This window comes from Dipodomys ordii, unplaced genomic scaffold (genome assembly GCF_000151885.1).
Source record: "Dipodomys ordii isolate 6190 unplaced genomic scaffold, Dord_2.0 Scaffold56, whole genome shotgun sequence".
In the NCBI taxonomy this organism is placed as follows: Eukaryota; Metazoa; Chordata; class Mammalia; order Rodentia; family Heteromyidae; genus Dipodomys; species Dipodomys ordii.
Window position 1 is genome coordinate 5,380,055 of NW_012267272.1, and position 20,311 is coordinate 5,400,365.

A 20,311-nucleotide genomic window follows, 5' to 3' on the forward strand; every position below is an offset into this window, starting at 1 on the left:
TTTGCCCTTCATTTGCTCAGTGATGAAATGCCTAGCCCCCTTTCCTGTGGCAGGAAACAATGGCACCCCAGGCTTCCCACCTACTTCTGTCACCCAGGAACCTATCCACATACTGCAGTCACTTCTACTTTTGTCCAGCTGTGCCCAAAGAATACTAATGCGGAAGGCATCAAAAGCAGCACCCACACAGCTCTGTGTGTGTTCAGCCCAGCCCTGTGTTTAGTTCAAGCAGTGTTTAATTGTGTGTCCAACAATGAGTACGTGTCTACGCGTCTCCCTTTCCCTGCTCCCCAGTGACCAGTACTCTCCAGCCAGCTTCGGGGCAGAGGAGCTGAGGGTTTAAACCCTGTGGTCATTCTGGACACTGTGGTGTCCTCTGAGCAAGGAGAAGCTCTCGATAGGAAACAGGAGGCAGGCAGGGGAGAAGAAGGAGGGCCTGGAGGCCCATGACCTATTCCCACTCATTTGTCTCTCAAGCTGAGGTAATGAACAGTCACAGGTCTTAGGCACGATAATCCTAGGAGCTTCTGCACAAATTACCCACGGGAAGATCGCAGCACACCAAGGGTCAGCCGTGACCATGTGAAGAAGTTGCCCATCAGGAGAAGTGAGTTTGAAGACCAAGAAGTAAGCATGGAATATTCAGGCACTGCAGGGAGTCCCCACAGAGGCTCCCAGCGAAGAGACACTGCAGCAGTGACAAATGTGCCTGGTTTAAAAGGCAAAGAAGCCAGACAGAGACAAAGACTGTATGCTATCACTTATGTGGAGATCCGAAAGGAAAAAACAAGGTCCAACTCAGAAATAAGCTGGGCACTGGTGGCTCATGCCTATAATTGTGGCTACTCAGGAGGCTGAGATCTGAGGATTGTGGTTCAAAGCCAGCCCAGGCAGGAAAGCCCATGAGACTCTTATCTCCAGTTAACCACTCAAAAAGCCAGAAGTGGCACTGTAACTCAAGTGGCAGAGTGCTCACCTTGAGCTTAAGAGCTGAGGGACAGCACCCAGGCCCAGAGTTCAAGCCCCACAACTAACAAAACATGGTGCTGGCAAAATTGGTAAATAAGCTAGATCCTTATATATCACCCTGCATCGGAATCAACTTCAAATGGATCAAAGACCTCAAGTAAAAGCAGACACCCTGAAAATATTACAGGAAGGAATAGGAGAAACTCTAGGGTTCCTTGGCACAGGCCGAAATTTTCTAAATAAAGACCCAGAAACACAACAAATCAAAGAGAGGTTGGACAAATGGGATTGCATGACACTGCAGAGCTTCTGCATGGCAAAGGACACAGCTAGCAAGATCAATAGAAAGCCCATGGATTGGGAGAGTAAGATCTTCACTAGCCATACAACAGACAAGGGTCTCATATCTAAAATATACCTGGAACTCAAAAAATTAAATCCCCCAACAACAAATCCTCAAAGAAACAACTGCCCAATTAATAAATAGGCTAAAGACTTAAAGAGAGACTTCTCTGAAGAGGAAATAGGAATGGCCAATAGACACATGAAGAAATGTTCAACTTCTCTAGCCATAAAAGAACTGCAAATCAAAACAACACTGAGATTCTACCTCACCCCAGTTACAATGGCTAAAATCAAGAACTCTAGTAACAACAGATGCTGGAGGGGATATGGCCAGAAGGGAACCCTAATGCAGTGCTGGTGGGAGAGTAAACTTGTTCAACCACTTTGGAAAGTAGTATGGAGGTTCCTCAAAAGACTCCACAGAGAGCTCCCTTATGACCCAGCAAACCCACTTTTAGACATTTACCCAAACAATCACAAACAAGGCCATACTAAAGTTACCAGCACAACTATGTTTATTGCAGCATTATTTACCATAGTTAAGATATGGAACCAACCCAGATACCCCTCAGTAGATGAATGGATCAAGAAAAGTGTGTGTGTGTGTGTGTGTGTGTGTGTGTGTGTGTGTGTGTTGGAATTCTGTGCCTCCATCAGAAAGAATGACATTGCCCCATTTGTTAGGAAATGGAAAGACTTGGGAAAAAATTATATTGAGTGAAGTAAGCCAGGCCCAAAGAAACATAGGTCCCATGGTTTCCCTTATCTGCAATAACTAGTAGATATCTAGGACAAGCAGAAAAAGGTTAAAGGCTATGTACATATGACCATATAAGCTGATGCCAAGCAAAATGAACCCCAAGATAGGGACACAAGAGATTTTATCTTTCTTGCTGTTCTTTTTAATGTACTTATAATGTACACTATGTGATTTTTTTTGTTTCTTTGTATGTTCTTCTCCCATGGTATAACCCCTTTTGTCACTGTATTTGATTCCAGTGTCCTGCATCTTGTCTATACGTTTTTCTAATTCGGGGAGGAGAAGGGAAATAACAAAATGCTGAAATAAGGATACAGGATGACTCATTGTACCAATGCGATGTACAAGGTACTATGTTGGAAAACGAACTTTAGAACTTTATAACTTTGGGGAGCAGGAAGTAGTAAGGGAGGGGAGCAGGAAGTAGGAAGGGAAGGAATGATAAGGGAAAACCAAAGGAGGAGGTAACAATGCTCGATAGGAAATGGCCTCATTACCCTGCTCATGTACTAACCCCTCTGTACAGTATCTTTATAATAAAAATAAAAAAATAGAAATAAGAGATTAGAAAGTAGCTTCCAGGAGCTAGGAAGTGGGGCGGGCAATGGAGAGACATTAGTCAAAGGAGACATAGTTTCAGCTGTAAAATGAGTAAGTCCTATGGATCAAATGTATAGCAAGTGGCTATAATTACTAATGCTGCATGCATACTTGTGCCAAGACAGTAAATCTTAAACCTTTTCACTGGGAGGAAGGGAGGGAGGGAGGGAGCAACAGGGAACAATGCCAAGTTGTTGGGTATGTTAATTTACTCGACTGTGGTAATCACTTTACAATATACACATAGATCAAATTATGACACTATAGGCTGTAAAAAAGTATGACTTTTATCTGTCAAATACACCTCAATAAAACTGCAAGCAATGAAATAAACAAAACTAACAAAACAAACAGGGGCTGGGAAGGTGGCTCAGTGGTAGAGCGCTTGCCTTGCATGCCTGAGGCCCTGGGATCGATTCCTCAGCACCACATAAGCAAAAAGAAAAAAGCCGGAAGTGACGCTGTGGCTCAAGTGGTAGAACGCTAGCCTTGAGCTAAAGAGCTGAGGGACAGCGCCCAGGCCCAGAGTTCAGGCCCCACGACCGGACCCAAAAAAAAAAAAAACTAACAAACAAAAACTTTCCCTGTTTCTCATTTTTTGTCCGTCCTGGGGCTTGAACTCAGGGCCTGGGCACTATCCCTAAGCTTTTTCTGCTCAAGGTGAGCACTCTACCACTTTGAGCCATAGCGCCACTTCCAGTTTTCTGGCAATTAATTGGAGAAAAGAGTATCACGGACTTCTTGCCCTGGTTAGCTTCAAACGTTGATCCTCAGATCTCAGTCTCTGGAGTAGCTAGGATGACACCACTGACTGCCCAGAGCCTTTCCCTGCTTTAACAGCCTGGTTTTAAAATTTGTAAATGGGCATATATTATACGTGCATCTTAAATTAAGGAAAATATAAAAAAAAACAACGGGGACTGAATCAAACTCAAAAGTGTCTACACAGCTAAAGAGACAATAAAATCAAGTAGTAGCCTAGGTATTGTAGAAAATATTTATAAACCATATAACCATAAACAATTGACAACCAAAATATAGAAGAAACTCATACAATTCAACAGCAAAAAATTAAAATTAAAATGTGGGCAAAGGACCTGAAGAGACAAGATATAAAAACCATGGTTAAGAACATGACAACGAGGCTGGGAAGGTGGCTCAGCGGTAGATACTTGCCCTGAGTTCGATTTCTTAGCACTACATAAGCAGAAAAAAAAAAAGTTGGGAAGTGGCGCTGTGGCTCAAGTGGTAGAGTGCTAGCCTTGAGCTGAAGAGCTGAGGGACAGCGCCCAGGCCCAGAGTTCAGGCCCCACAACTAGACCCCCCCGCAAAAAAAATCAAAACCAGAACTACCACCTCAGCCAGTGAACCCACTAGGAAGTAGATATACCCAACAGAAATGAAATCTACATCTTGTAGAGATATCTTACCCTCAAATTCACTAACAAAAGTTTAATTTGGGAAAATATTCTACTAATAATTGAAGATATGACTCTTATAGTTCTAAAACCCTTCAAGACTGATCTGCCTGCAATTACTGAAGAATTGCTGGTAGTCAGAAAGCCAGTTTTCCTGTAGCTCTTGGTAGAAAAGGAGCCTGTGAAGAACTTATACTAGAAAGCTAAAGCAAAGCCAATATAGTCTGTAGTGAATACATTCGGATTACTGTGCTAAATGGCAGGGCAGGATTCTGGGACTGTAGTAAGTACAGGGTGACAGACTGAGTTCTTTGCTGGAACATAAGCAAAGATACAGAAGAGTTTCTCTAGGATAAAGGTTTAAGTAATGAGTGTTATCAACTAGTTTGAAGATAGATAGGTAGATAGATACACACACACATATAATTTAAGCCAACAATTGAAAATAAAGATTTTCAAGATAGCCCAAGAATAAACAAACAAGACACCGCACAGTTAGCTAGAGAGGGAAAGGGAGGTGCTTTTCCCAGGCCATATGGCCCTGTGGGCCCTCCTCCCTCACAGGTACCCTCTAGGCTCTACTACCACCCTGCTGTGACTCTGCTGCCCCCGTGTGGCCATGTCAAGTCTTAGCAGCAGAGCTTCTAGTCAAAAATCAAGCCCGGACCCAAACTAGACTAGTTTAAATGATTCCTCAGCTCCTTTACCCCAACTCATGGCCAGGACTTTTCCTACTTATAAACATAGGGCTTCCACAGCTGTAAGGGTCAGGGTAGCTTTTAGGGACTCCTATCTGCACAGGATTCCACAGGTTCTCTGGAGCAGGGTCCAGAGAATAAGAAAAGCCTCAGGAAACCTGTCCACAATGCAGTCAAGAGAGACAGAGCAGAGATGGCATCTCTGGAGACCGAGGTCCAAAGGTGAGCAGTGAAACCAGAACCCACACTGGCCTCGGAAACCACCAGGGGATCCAACATTCCCACCCATGGGAGTTCAACTTCAGTGTACCTTAGCCTGCTGTTTGAGCAGTAAACCGTAGAGATTCAGGAAGTGGATGCCAACTGCACGGTCACCTCCACAACATGCAAAGAGATTTAGCTAGATCCCACCCTAACCTCTTCAAAACTGCTACTAGCCAATAATGCTGAGATTTAAATAATAATAAATAAACATAAACAAAATAAAATGATATAATAATCATAATAAATATTATTTGGTCCATTGTGGGGCTTGAACTCGGGGCCTGGGCACTGCACTTGAGCAATTTGGCTCAAGGCAAGCGCTCTACCACTTTGAGCCACAGTGCTACTTCTGGTTTTCTGGTGGTTAATTGGAGATAAAGAGTCTCACACACTTTCCTTGCTCAGGCTGGCTTTGAACCACCATCCTTAGATCTCAGCCTCCTGAGTAGCTAGGATTATGGGTGTGAGCCACCTGTGCCCGGCCCTAAAATTATTAATCAGTATTTTCCTACCTCCACCCAAATCTGTTTTTTGCTACTTGATTTGTCAGACCTGTAACAATAAGGGTGACAGGATTCTTGGATTAACAAATAGTTCCATTTTTCAGAGCACTCTACATGCATAATGACACATTCTATGGCCCTGAGTTACACCTGCATATGCTCCTCCTGTGTGGAGATGTCTGAGAGTAAAGAGCTCTAGCTCCTGTCCGGTGACCCTGGGCGAGTCACGGCCTGGCTCAGAGTCTCTGCTGTCTCTTTCATCATGGGAATAAAATAACAGCCCCATGTCACAGGGCTAAGTGAGTTCATGATGTCTGCTCAGCGGCTGCCACAGAGCCTGGCACAAGTGCTCAAAGAACCCTGAACTCCGTCCTGCAGTTTCTCCAGATTGGTTTGAAATGCAATTCCTTAATTCAGTAAACACACACACACACACACACACACACACACAAGTTTTAAAACCTGATTTGCTGCTCTCTTTTCAACTAACAAAGGGTCTGTGGCTAAAATTAAGTGACACTCAAGTGGGCGATGCCTCTTTGCCCAGCCCTGAGTTGAGTGCCACTTTCAGAAGAGCTCTGTTCCCAGACTCTCCTGAACTCTCTCATTGCTCACTCTTTGGGAGCCCTCCCTTCTCCCCCTCCCTCCCTGCTTATAAGGCAGGGAGCCTATCACTTGAGTTGGACCCTCCTCTACCTTTCATTCAGCTCCTTATAACAATTACTGTCATGCTTCCCCATCAACTCTGTATTATTTTTTAGGATAAAAGTAAATAGCATGTGTGTTTTACCCAGTGTGTTCACGTGAGCGTAGGTTTACTGTGTGTGTATGCACACATACATGTGTGCATGCGTGTGCATGGGGTGGCCCAAGGAGCAGGAACGGGTAGGTGGAGCACAGCCATCCTGAGCCGAGAGACACAGTGGCACCTTTAGTGCGGCCCCTCCCATTTTCCTTCCCTCTTCCCTCCACCCCCCTCCCCCACCCCCAGCAGGCTGCTTGGCTGCCCGCACAGGGCCACTCACCGGTTGGTGTTCTCCAGAACCTCCACCTTCTTCCGAAGCTCCAGGTTCTCAGTGGAACAGGACTCCACCCTATAAAGGAGCAAGGAGATCAATGATCTACCATACAGCCAGCAGGGAGGATCGGAAAGGAAGGGAGAGGACAGAGACAGGCCCAGCCCGTCCAAGATAGCCAGACCTCAGTAAGGGGAGGTAACTGGGGGTGATCAGACACGTGGAACTCCTTCCGGGTGTCATGGCCTGTTGCTTCTCAGTTCTTCCCCACTGTCCTCATTCTCCTCCTCTGCTTTACGGGCACCTGGAGCTATGGGCTGTGCTCCCAGGCCAGCCATGGCTTACGAAGCCACAAGTGTGGGTTGGGGACAACAGGGAACCATAAAAAAGAAGGGGGATCTGCAGCTCACGTACCCAACAGAGGCAGAAAGTTTCTCAGAGAAATACTGGGCCCTGATTGCCTTTGTAAGTGATGGGACAGAATGGGGCTGTGTTAATGCCAAATAGTCAATACTTCTAGAATCATTTGGAATCCACCAACTACTCCTTTCCTTGGGTACACAGAATGACTCATTTCTGGGACTGAGGCTTCTTTCTCATTTGAAATTGTATAAACTCGTCTGCTAGAGAAATTTTTTTTTCTTCTCAGGCTAATAAAAATTGTATTGAATTCATCTTTTTTCAAACAAGCCTCCTGGTGGTCTGGGCTTTTCAGAAAATCAAAGCGTGCCTTCAAGTGTTCTTTTTGCAGAAAGTCCCTGTCCTGCAGCATGAATTACAGTGGTCAGAAATGATAAAGCATGAAGCACTGACGCCAGGCTCCTGACCCGGCTACACAGCACGGCTCTCTTGGGCTCAGCAGAAGCAGCATGCCTCCTCTGCGACGTTTCGGGAATGTCAATTTGTACTTGCTTGAAAGAAAGCCTCCAAGGACTGCAAGGGGTGATCCTGAGCTGATCCTGTGGTTCTAATGTCTAAGACATTAGTTTTCCTTCTTACTAGTATTCTAACCTCCCCTTCCAAATGACCACTAGGTGGCAGGCAAAGCACAGTGGATCTAATACAGGCTTTTAAGGTACCCAAGAAGCAGGGGGAACTCTATTCCTCCCACAGACCCAGCACCTACATCCCAATCAGCCCAGCCTGGGGTTAGAAGGCTTACTTTTTCTCTAAGCTGTCCATGTATTCTTTCTTCTTTCTTCGACTCTCCTGGGCAGAAATCTGAGAAACAAGGAAGAGAACTGGATGAATTGCCAACGCAGTACGCAAACCAGTTTTGTGTGGATGGAAGACAGGAGGCAGTTAACATAGAAATCAGCAAGGCCCACTCAATTCTGTGCCCACTTCCGGCTTGTTTAACTTGTCAGCTCAATCAGGAATCACCATCAGGCTCCATCAGCTCTGGCCTTGGAAAAAGGCACTGCCCAGAAGCTCAAACAAACTTGTAGGTCACAAACTACATGACCTCTGAAAGGTGAGGGCTTTCTAGATGGAAGAGAGCTCCATCTAGATCAAATAAAGCCAACTGGGCACAGACAGGCAAACACATGTGCTAGTTCTGCACATGGATGAAGAGTAGTATTCCCTTTACTCTTGCCTTTTGCTGCCTTTGCCTCTTCCTTCCTGCTTTCTTGTGCATTGGCCCCGTCAGTCAGTCAGTCCTGCTCAATCCTGCAAGGCTGAGGACTAAGCAATGGCTGAGCCCGGAGAAGAGATCAACTGACAAGAGATTTTTTTTCCATTATGAAACACGGGGGGTGGAGGGAGGGAGAGACAGAGAGAGGGGAAGAGACAGAGAGAGAGAAAGAGACAGACAGACAGAGAAAGAGAGAGAAAGAAGGAAGGAAGGAAGGAAGGGAAGAAGGGAAGAAGGGAGGAAGGGAGGGAGGGAGGGAAGAAAGAAGAAAGAGAGAAAGAATGAGAGAAAAGAGAAAGGAAGGAAACACAGAAGAAAAGAAAAAAAGGAAGGAAGGCAGGAAGGAAGGAAGGAAGGAAAAGAAAAGAATCTGGCTAGGAGCTGGTAGCTCCCAGGTGATTACAGTTCAAAGCTAGCCCTGGCAGAAAAGTCCATGAGACTCTAGCTCCAAAATAATCAACAAAAGGCAGGGTTAAAGGCGTGGCTCAAGCAGTAGAGCACTAGCTAAACAAGCAAGACACACAAGCACGCATGAGGCCCTGAGTTCTAAACCTCAGTGCCACTTCCCCATTAAAAAAAAAAAAATCCAGCTAGGAAGATAAGCAGAAGAGCACAACAGCTAGGTACATATGACCATATAAGATGATGCTAAGCAAAATGAACTCCAAGACATGGACACAAGGGGTTTCTCTTTGTTGTTGTTGTTGTTAATGTACTATGTGATTTGTTTCTTTCGTATGTTCTTCCCCCTGTTGTCACTGTATTTGATGTTGGTACCCTCGTTTATTTGAATTAGGAAAGGGAAGGGGAACAACAAAATGGTGAGACAAAGGACGAGGAGGGAACCGCTGCAACATTGATATTCACAAGACAATATGTTGCAAATGATCTGTACAACTCGAGGGGGAGGGGGAGGGGCAGTAGGAGGAAAATGAAGGAAGGGGTAACAAGTTTGGTAAGAAATATACTTATTACCTTCCTTATGTAACTGTAACCCCTCTGTACATCACCTTGACAATAAAAAAAATTATTTAAAAAAATCTGGCTTGGAATGAGCCTTGGTTGCCTAGCTAGCATGAGTTCAAAACCCCGGCACTACTACTACCAAAAAAAGGCAAATAAGCACCACTAATACATATATACATTCATAAATTATATATATGTTATATCCATCATAAATGTGAAACGTAGAGGGCTGAGACTTTGAAAAATGAGTATAAATGGAAGGCCTACTGTGGAGTGGGTCCTTGGGTAGCTAGGGGTATGTACGCTACTTTGGGAGTCCAAGACTCCAAGGGATGGAAGGAGCTGGAGGAAGACAAGGTGGGTGAGCTGGTCTAGGTGTTCGTGGTGGACAGAGCCGTGTCCGCCAGCGCTGGCTCTTGGGCGGGAGGAAGAGCGGGAGGACTGGCTCCTTCCCACTGTCTCACGGGGAAGTGCCTCGCTGTGAACAGCTTACCTTGTTCTTGATTTTCCTCCGGATCTTCTTCAGGGCCTTCTCCTCGGACTTGGTGAGGGGCAGTTTGGTGGGGATGGGATAGCCCTCCGCAATCAGGGTCCTCTTCTCCTCCTCGGTCAGGACCAGTGGGCCAGATCCCTGCAGTTTCTGGGTAGACCACAAGGCAGAGCAAGGTCACAGGGATGAACCGGGTGCGCTCAAGAACTGCCCTAGGAGAGTGACAAGAACCTGTCCCAGCGCCCGGCTAACAATGCAGGGATGGGCATTCCCTGCTCTCCAGGGGAGACACGGGGCCTGTGAAATGCAGGGATTCAGAGAAGCCTCACTTCTTAACTTGGACCTCTCAACCCAAGAATCCTAATGCAGCAGGAAGGATGAAGAGGCCCCCACTCTGCTATCTCTCTCATTTCTAAAGTAAAACCATGAGCCAGCACCGGTTCCCCATGGTTGTCATTCTAGCTAGTCAGGAGGCTAGAATCTAAGGATCTCGCTTCAAAACCAGCCTGAGAGGACAAATCGACGGGACTTTTATCTCCAATTAACCAAGAAAAAAAAAAGCCAGAAGTGGAGCAATAGCTCAAGTGGCAGCCTTGAGTGAAAAAGCCCAGGGACAGTGCCCAGGCCCTGACTTCAAGTCCCAGTACTCACACCGTAAAAAAGAAAAAACAAAAGTAAAAATACAGACTCCATATCCCCATCCCTGGAGACTTCGCAGCCTAGGAGCGATGGAAGATCCAGCTGGAGCTTTGTATTGTACAAACGCTTTGATGTTCTACTTCTATCCATACCAGGATTGCTCCACACCCCCTCTTCTAGCTAAAAGGCTCAATGGCCCAGAGAAACACCTGCAGACCACTTCCACGGCAGTCCTGGGCTGACCATCAGCAATGAGGGTGAGAATTGGAACTCATCTCATTTAGCCCAGAATGGAATGACTCACATATATCCACACAACTGCATCCTCTACCAGACTCAGTGAAGGCTGCAAACAAACTCCGCCTCTTAAGTGGTGTCTGATCCAGACCCTGAGCTGAACTGATACCCAAGAAAGGATGAGAGATGGTAAACTATACTATCCTAAACGTGCTTTAAAACAGGAGGTATGCATTTGTGGGCTGAGGGAAGGCTTAGAGTAGGTGATAAGACTTAGATTCAGACATTCTGACAGAAAAGGGAATGGTTTGCTTCCAAGAAAACAGCACCACTGCATTCTGAAAAGTAATAGATGCCTCTTCCTACAGTCAGAAAGGAGCTCTTGACACAGTGTGGGTGTTGATATTGAAAGCCTACACAGGTAGGTAGACATAGGAAAACATACATGGGTATGACATGAGACAGATTTTCTCCATAAATACATGGTATGGAATGGTCCATGAAGGCACACAGATGTATATGATATAAGCTATTTGGGCAGTTTAGGGAGCGAAAGGTTAGGTGAGAATGTTGAAAGGGTTGACATTGATCAAGACATATTGTCTTCATAAACTGCTTTGTTAAATGGCCATCTCCTTTGTATAACTACGTAATGATAAAAGAATTAAAAATAAAATACTATTTTATTCACTCCACTTCCCCCCACAAAAAAAAAATGGCTAGGTTCATGTCAGGTGCTGGTAATCAACTCCTACAATCCTAGCTACTCTGGAGGCTGAGATGTGAGAGTCACCTTTCAAGCCACCGCAGACAGACAAATCTGTGAGACTCATCTCCATGTAATACTGGAAGTGGAAATATGGCCCAAGTGGTAGAATGCTCACTTTGATTGAAGAACCCAAGCGACAGCGTGAGGCCTTGAGTTCAAGTCCCAGTACCAGCACTAGAAATAGTCACCCCACACTTAAAAAAATTAAGTTGCCAGGTGCCAGTGGCTTACACCTTAATCCTAGCTACTCAGGAGGCTGAGATCTGAGGGGCTCGGTTCAAAGCCCCACCCAGCAGGAAAGTCCATGAGACTCTTACCTCCAGAAAACCAGAAGTGGTGCTGTGGCTCAAGTGGTAGAGTGCTTGCTTTGAGCCAAAGAGCTCAGGGACAGCGCCCAGGCCCAAGATCAAGCTCCATGAATGACCAAAAACAAACAAACAAACAAACAAAAACCCAACTTTAAGTTATGTATTTAAATTATGTGTTTGAGCTTTAGGCATCAAAGAACTTAATCCCAGAGAGATGTGTACATTCTTCAAGGTTGTTTATCTAAAATATGAAAGACATTTCCTATGACATATCTTAAGAACTCAATATGTATGGTATAATTCTGCAGAGAAAAGAACACAATTTGATCCCTCGTTCTTGCAGCTTTGGAACATGGAACTACAAGTCAAGACTGGAAATGAGCGGAAGAAAAGGAAGAGAATTTGGGGGCCAGGTGAGATTTGTGGGCAGCTGTTTAATAACGTTGAGGGTTGTTGGCACTCGATAGTTTGAACACAGCTCCTGTTGAAGCTCAATGGGGCTGTGCTGAGAGGAGAGATGGAGAGGAGGGGGATGGGTGCCTTTCTAGTGGGAGGAAGGTAGGTCTCGCAGGGCTGGAGTGGACCGTTACAGAGGAGGGGGTCGCCGACCCCTCATCTCTCCTGCTTATATCTTCCTGTGCCTCTGCCCGCATCCTTCTGCTTCTCCACCAAGCACGGAGCAGTAGGTGACCCTCCCCACAAGGCCGAGAAGATGCTCTTACACTTTCTCATGCACAAACCTCCAAGCCCAAATAAACCTCTTTTCTTGTTTTTAAATAACTGATCCCATCTTGGTTATTTTATGACAGCCCTAGAAAATGGAAAACACTTCCATTACCAGAAACTTCCTAGAAGGGTAAATGCCACACTGAGAGGGTTCCAGTCTCTTCGCAAAGGCTCGGCGGATACTCACGTGGGGCGCTGTGAGGAGGGGAGAGGTGGACAGGGCGGATGGGGCGCGGGGCACGGCTCTGGCAGGACTGTGGGTCTGAGGCAGGCCGAAGGGGTGCAGGCGTGGGTTGGGGCTCAGGCTGCCCTCAGAGTCGCTGCTGTGACTGCTGGGAGGAGTTGGTGGCAGGTGCAGCTGGTCCACGGAGGCTGAGGGAAAGAGCGTCATTTCACCCCTCTGTAGCGTGGTTAAACACCTGTGTTGGCTCCCCGAGCTGACCTAGTTGGGAACGGGGTGAAGCCACTATGCACGGGATGAGAACTGCATTCCCGTTCTGCAGAAAGAGACACGGGGAGCAAACCCAAGGCGCTAGGAAGGGGACGATACCCGGTTGACAGGGAGAAATTTGGGGGTGACGTGACCACGCTTGGCAAGATTTATACACTGTGGATTTTTTTTGATAGTCTGACTTGTAACTCATGCTAATGGAGTATGCATTTAAAAGAAAATCTTTGAGGAAAAACAGCAAACCTTGGAGCCCCTGTGGAGTCCTTGGAGAAAAGCTCCTTCGTTGAGGGGGGCAGGCCTGGCCTGGAGCCTGCTCACCCCCAAAGCCTTTCCTGGGGGGGAGGGGCACTGCTATACTCTGCCAGGACGGATGACACCTTGTGGGTGCCAGGGAGACACCTGCAAGGCAGAAGGGCTAGGCTTTGATGGAAGAACCTGTGTGGCTCCTACCTGGACAAAGGCACTCTTAGGGCCCCCTCTCTCTTTTTCTGAACAGTGGCTGAAGAGGTCCATTGTGCCCAGGGCCCATTACTGAACCAAGGGAGATAGAGCTCTGGGAGAGGAGCGCTCTGGCAGGCCGGGCGCCTGCTGGCCTTACAGACAGCTTGGCTAGCTCAGTGGGAGGTGTCTCACCCCACGCCCTGCCTTTCTCCAAGTGGAGGCTTCTCAGGGCTCTACTGATGGGAAGAAACATTTCTAATCCAACGACTGACCTAAGAAAAATGACCACACCCACCACTGCCCATGTTGATGACAAACAGGCAGGGAGCCAAGGGTCCTATAGAAAGACCTGATTATCAGCAGTCACAAGAGGGGGTGTCCCTCTTAGCCACCCCCTTCCCAGGTCCTCGGCAGGCCTCTCCCTTACACCCTTCTCTTTTGTCAATACCTTCCTCCTCCACCCCCACTCCAGCTGCTTTTTCTTTTCCTTTTCCTCAGAAGAGTTCCCCGAGCATCTTAGTATCTATAGGAACTCTTCAAGCCAAAGAATATTCTAAAATAAACTCATTTTCTCAATTCCTAACATTTGAACCAGCAGCTGTGCTTTAACTATATATGTGCTCAGCTAGAAAGCAGGTATTCTATGACTTTTCCTCATAGCCATGAATGCATAGCAATTGATGATCAGGAAGAACAAAAATATAGAAAGTAGCTTAGCCAATCAGGAGCTTCGTACCATACAGTACAGGTACTTTCCTAATAACTAGTAAGAATTTCAAGAGTATCAAGAGCTCACTTGGCCAAAGCCCAAGTTATTCAGATACTTTGCTCTTTCCCAAGCAGGGGGAACTCCACAAAAGAAAGAAATGAAAATGACAGGAAAAGCCAGAGACACAAACTTGAACCTTCTCCATGCATGGAGAACAGCCCATCCAGAAACTAGTGCTTCAGGATCTGATTTCTAAACATCGTGTGAAATGACACTCTTGGGTTACTTGAAGTACTGAGGATGGTCTACAAACTCTCCTGCATTCAAGGATATTGAATGTCCTTATCTCTCTTTGTCCAGGGTAATGAGGAAAGACTGCTCTCTTCTTGATTCTTGAAACAGCCCTCCTCCTTTGACTCTAGATTCTAAACCCATCATCGGGGTTATCCTACTGTCTGAATCATAACACAACATGAACTTTAAAAGAACAAGATGCAGTTGATAGTGATAACCGATGCCATAGAAAAAGGGAATTACTTTTAAGCGGAATCTAAAGTTAGAAGGCATTCACGTTTATTGTTCAACACCAAGGAATAATGCCTCAATGTTGATATTCGGCGATATTGTGAATTTTAAAATGTCCACCCTTTCTATTCAGATCAGTGGAGGTAAATAAAGGGCCAACACTGATTAAATCCCCACCAATCAAATCTGGAGTTATTTCTGAGGGAACAGAGATAAGATTATAGTTCCATGAGCCCTGCTTATAGACAATGGGTGCACATTCATACACCTTTCTAGTAATTTCTACTTTGTTGACCACATGATGAACCTGTATTGAAGATATCAAGGGAGAGGGAGGTCACGTGATGAATTCGGGCACAGAGGTGGGGCATTTGGTATCCCAGCAGAAGCATGTGTATAATCGAGACACAGAAAGCATCCCCAGACCCTCTGAGACCCAGGGGTCTGCATCCAGAATCCCAACAACAGGATTCACAGGAGAGGAAAGAGGGAGATGGTCTCTACCGATGGGTAGAATTTAAAAGGCTAAACAATGTCGAGTATGACATTAAGTAGTTCTAAATGGATGTCAGGAAAAAGCTCAAAGATACACATAATCCGAGGCCAGAAGCATCACTATGTAGGAAGGGGCTCTGTGTGCTGTCATCCAAAGTCAACATTTAAAACATCACATAGAAGCTGGGTACCAGTGGCTCATGCCTGTAATCCTAATTACTCAGATCCTAATTACTGAGATCTGAGGATTGCCGTTCAAAGCCAGCCTGGGCAGGAAAGTACAAGAGATTCTTATCTTCAAGAAACCAGCACAAAGGCAGAAGTGGAGGTGTGGTTTACATGGTAGAGCATCAACTCTGAGTAAAAAATCTAAAGGACGGAAGACCCAGGCCCTGAGTTTAAGCTCCAGTATCAGTACAAAAAAAACAACAAAACCAAAACCAAAAATCAAAAAAACAAAAAGCCTAGCAAACAGATTATACATCCAATTTACAAAGGATGGAAACTTGAGCTGTTTTGATGAAGCCAGAGCTGCTAGGGACCAGAAGCTATTGCAGATTCTCCTTCTAGCTATGATTCAAAGCACAGTAACACTTAGCTGGAAATTAAGCTAGACGGGGACTAATATTTCACTTTCAAAATATTTACTTGGAATGAACATTTTAAAGAGCTGAGCAGCTCTGTACACTGACACCCACAGTGCCAAGGAACCCAGCATTCTTACCTAAGTTCTGCTTCTCTTCAGACAGACCACGTGGGATAGAGAAAGAAAGGCCATACCTTCTTTAGGAGAGAAGTTAAGGAACTGATCCACTTCGTGAGGCTCCAGCTTAATCTTAGGGATGATTGTCTGGCATGAGGAATCAACCTGCAGGAAGAATTTCAAACATCATTCTTAAAAACAAACACCAACCTTAAAGAAACAGAGGCAAGCTCTTTATTATTTGCTTCCTCTCAGACCAGAATTGACTCTGCAAGCACTGCTTTTTTGACTGGGGTTATTCTAGTTCTTATTTTTCTTCTACCTTCCAAGCCTGACATTTCAGCGGATGGACCCCTCAAGATATCATCATAAAAAAGCTCAAGGCTGCCTACTTCCATTGCGTCACGCCTGTAATCCTAGCTACTCAGGAGGCTGAAATCTGAGGATGGATGTTCAAAGCCAGTCAGGGCAGACAAATCCAACTCTTATCTCTGATGAATCAGCAGAAAGGCAGAAGTGAAAGTATGGCTCAAGTGAGTGGAAAAAGTGGAGCAAGATGTGAGGCCCTGAGTTCAAGTCCCAGTACAACACTAAACTAATGAGTTAATTAAAAGCGCAAGCTCACTTATCACTGCTTTCCTCTACTGGTTTTGTGGGAGTCCAATGACAAAAATACTCTGGCACAATGTTAAAGGGTCACAGACCTCCAGTCTGTCTTGCAGTACAGTACTGTGTTCTGATTAAGCCACACCCTTTTCTCCTAGCAACCAATGACATCCAACCATGAGATACCCATACCCCACAGGAAAGAGCAGTGATGGAGCCGACACACAGGGCACTAAGCTTAAGCTATGTTACCTACACTGCTGCTTAAAGTTTTCTGGTCTAAGGAGACTAATACACTAAAGAGATCCAGGGATCTACCAAGAAAAGGTACCAGAGGCCGCTTTGGGGTTTTCCATCCATCACCCTGCATTTACTTAAAGAGGAGCAGGGGATACAGGAGGCTGTGGCTGTACAGAGGCCCAGAACAGACAGATGTTACATCTAGCTCACAGGGCATGGGACATGATGCCTCTTACTACAGTCACTGTTTAGAACCTGAGGCTCTGAGCTTAGAGGAAAGCTAGGACCAGAAGATAGACGAGCATGATTCTGTTCCAAGTTCAGACACTACTTGGAGAAAACGCCTACTTGCTGTAGGCCATGATGTTGGCCAAGAAAGAGATTCATGAGTTCTCATACTTTTTCAGAGACGACACAAAATGAACCCACAGGAAGGAAAATGCCTTAATTTGCTAAAGGCAACTCAGCACCGCACACGAAAAGCAAAACAGGACATAGAAACTAGCACCCCCTAGTGGTACTCTAAGGTAGGGATTCAGCCATTATCTCTTGTGGGCAGTACTGACATTTCAACTCTTGGACCTTACACTTGCAAGAAAAGTCCTCTGCCACTTGAGTAACACCTCTAGTCCTTTTGTCTTTACCTAAAAGTCATCCTACCTGAACCTCCAAAATAACTGGGATTTACAGGCATGTACTACCACTCAGCTTGTTTGTGGAGACTGGCTCTATGCTAACTTTTTCACCCAGGTTAGACTGCAATCCTCCTGATTTCTGAGTAGCTGGGACTACAAGCAATAGACCACCATGTCAGGCCCATCCTCAACCATTATCTTAACTATTCCTCACTCACTAGCTCAAAAAAAATACTATGAGGAATCTTTTTTCTTTCATCATAAATATTCATCTGGATGAATTTTTCATTTTGTAGTATCAACCAAAGAAAAATGAAATTAGCCTTGTTACTAATTTTCCTGGACAAAGCCTTTGTATTTTTTTTTGATTGTGAAAATGCCATACAGAGGTGTTGCATTTACATGGGCAAGGTAATGAGTATGTTTCTTATCAAGCATTGTTGCCTCCTCCTTCCCATCTCCCACCCCCAAGCCTTTGTATTTTGTGGACAATGTCATATAACTAATACCAACACCAGTCAACATATTTTTTTTTTTGGTTGGTCGTGGGGCTTGAACTCTGGGCCTGGGCGCTGTCCCTCAGCTCTTCAGCTTAAGGCGAGTGCTCTACCACTTGAGCTACAGCACCACTTCCAGTTTTCTAGTGGTTTAATTGGAGATAAGAGTTTCACGGATGTTCCTGCGTGGGCTGGCTTTGAACCTAGATCCTCAGATCTCAGCTTCCCGAGTAGCTAGGATTACAGGCATGAGCCACTGGTGCCCGGCAACCTATTCTTGATATTTTCATGCATACCTTGAATATTTAAAACCCAGAGAATAAATGCCTTGAGTAGAAATTTGTATCTTCTGATCCAACCTGTTTATATGGGGGGTGGAATGGGGGGAATACAGCATACCCCAGTATTGATTTCCAGATGGGGTTCTTCCTTCTCAAAAGGGGCGGAGATGGCTGTGATGGTTAGAGTGACCGAGGGAACCAGGCCTGGGGGCTGCTCCTCCGTAATCGGCTCAGTCTTGATGGTGGCTGAAGGGAAGTCAGTGGACAGAAACCATTTCTCACTTTCCACCTCCTCTGTGGAAGAAAAATAAGAGGCATGTGCGTGAGAACTTGTTCAGGCATTTGATATAACCAAAACGGATGACTATTGACCCACCTCCTCGAACAAAGCTCCAAGGAAGGACTGCCAAGTGGCAAAGAAAAACTGACAAAAGGAATATTCAGGAGGGAAGAGAAACAAAGAAATGAATGGTAACCAGGGGCCAGTGCCTCAGGCCTGTAATCCTAGTTACTCAGGAGACTGAGATATGAGGATTGTGGTTCAAAGCCAGCCCAGGGGAGAAAAGTCAGTGAGACTTGAATATGTAATTAGGAAGCAGAAGTGTGGCTCAATCAATAAAGCACTCATCTTGGGCAAAAACGCCAAGTGAGAATGTGGAGTCCTGAGTTCAAGCCCCAGTACTAGAACAAAAACAAGTAGGCAAACAAGAAGTCAAAGTCTACTTGCATATGCCTGCACGCTATATGGCTGAAGAAACCATGGAAGAATGACACAGGAGTGGAGAGACCTTGCTTCATGGGCAGGGCGGGAAAGAGGCCAGGTAGGTGAGGAATGGAACCATGGGAAATTGTCTGATGTGTAGTTAAGTTATGCATTTGGAGTTTTCAAACCAAGTCGCTGTGTTATCTACTCAAAATAAATATACACAAGAAAAAAAAAACAAGAGGCAAAATGGTTACCAAGCAAGGTCTACACACAGAGGATTCCCCATGTCCCAAGCACACAATTTTTTCTTTTTGTATTCTTCTGTCTTTCCACCCATGTCTTAAATCCACCCAGATTTCCCAACTTTGCTCAGCTGTTTGGAGGACTTCAGAGTGTGAAACAGACATGTATCTTTCGCTGAAATGGACAAAATACTCATCCGGGAAAAGGAGAGGGTCTGGGTGGGTCTCAGTCTCTTCGTGTTGCCAAAGTTTTCCTGATTGTCACTGAGCTGCGGTACAGAGAATGACCGGACAGGGAGATCCGCCACAGCCCCTCTGCCGACTAACACACATTCTTCTAGAAACTTCAACGGCACCAAGTTACTTCAGGGATAGAACTCCAGTCCCACCCCGGAAAAGCAGGCAGAGGATAAGAATGGAAAATCGAGGAGGCTGGAGACAGGGAATAAGGAAAGATGACCACCCCACCTGAGACCAGTTTTAATGAAATGAGGTATTAATGAAGTTTCATAGAATGAAGTATAAAGAAACCCAAGGTATGTTCTTACGCTTTTATGGGGAACTTTAAAGATACCCTACCTGCCCAGAGGATCCTCCGGAGAACAAAGCTGTTTATGAAATTCACTCAAGAATCTGACTCCTGGCTCTGTATTAGTGGCTCACACCTGTAATCCTAGCTACTCAGGAGGATGAGATGTGAGGATTGTGGTTAGAAACCAACCCAGGCAGGAAAGTCTATGCTAATCTTATTTCCAGTTAACTACCAGAAAGACAGAACTGGAGCTGGAACTCAAGTGGTAGAGTGCTAGCCTTGAATATAAAGGTTGAGGGATAGTACCCAGGCCCTGAGTTCAAGCCCCAGGACTAGCATGCATGGGTGCTCTCTCTCTCTCTCTCTCTGTCTCCTCTCTCTCTGTCCTCTCTCTGTGTCCTCTCTCTCTCTCTCTCTCTCTCTCACACACACACACACACACACACACAATCTGACACCCCTTTCATTCTGTAAAGGTACAATACCGGGAAGGGAGGGAACAGCTACTTAAAGCTTAAGTTCACAAAGATTATAATTGCATACAAAAGGCATTCACAACGTGAGAATTTTCCTTTGCGAATGAGATCTGTAAGCTGCTGACTGTGTGGTGTGATGGGTGTGGGCAATGTTCCAGCCCAGGGCGGGCAGGGAGAGAACAAGGGGTCTTCTGATGGCGGCCAGAAGAAAGAGACTACACATGCTTGGTGCAGAATTCTCTGGCCAGATAGGCGTCCAATTCAACTTAGAGAAGCAATCGGGACCACGGGCCAAAGGCCAACTACTGCTTCTCCAAGAGGCTAAGAACCAGGAGGTTACCCAGAGCCAGGGAGATCCATGCAGAGGAGAGCTTCAGGCAGAGTGGGCAAGGAACAGAGAGGCAGAGAACATAGATGGCACGTTCTTG

General features: G+C 45.6%; 1 protein-coding gene across 1 annotated transcript in view; it reads right to left on the reverse strand.

Moving 5' to 3' along the window:
- Creb3l2 (cAMP responsive element binding protein 3-like 2) overlaps positions 1 to 20,311 on the reverse strand; it is a 107,291-nt gene that overhangs the window by 15,020 nt on the left and 71,960 nt on the right. Inside the window, exons 3-8 of the mRNA XM_013021685.1 lie at positions 18,046 to 18,221; positions 15,746 to 15,833; positions 12,532 to 12,716; positions 9,669 to 9,815; positions 7,736 to 7,794; positions 6,583 to 6,651 (exon numbers count right to left, since the gene is read on the reverse strand). Of these exons, the coding sequence (XP_012877139.1) occupies positions 6,583 to 6,651; positions 7,736 to 7,794; positions 9,669 to 9,815; positions 12,532 to 12,716; positions 15,746 to 15,833; positions 18,046 to 18,221 (724 nt within the window). The remainder of the gene's footprint in view (positions 1 to 6,582; positions 6,652 to 7,735; positions 7,795 to 9,668; positions 9,816 to 12,531; positions 12,717 to 15,745; positions 15,834 to 18,045; positions 18,222 to 20,311) is intronic.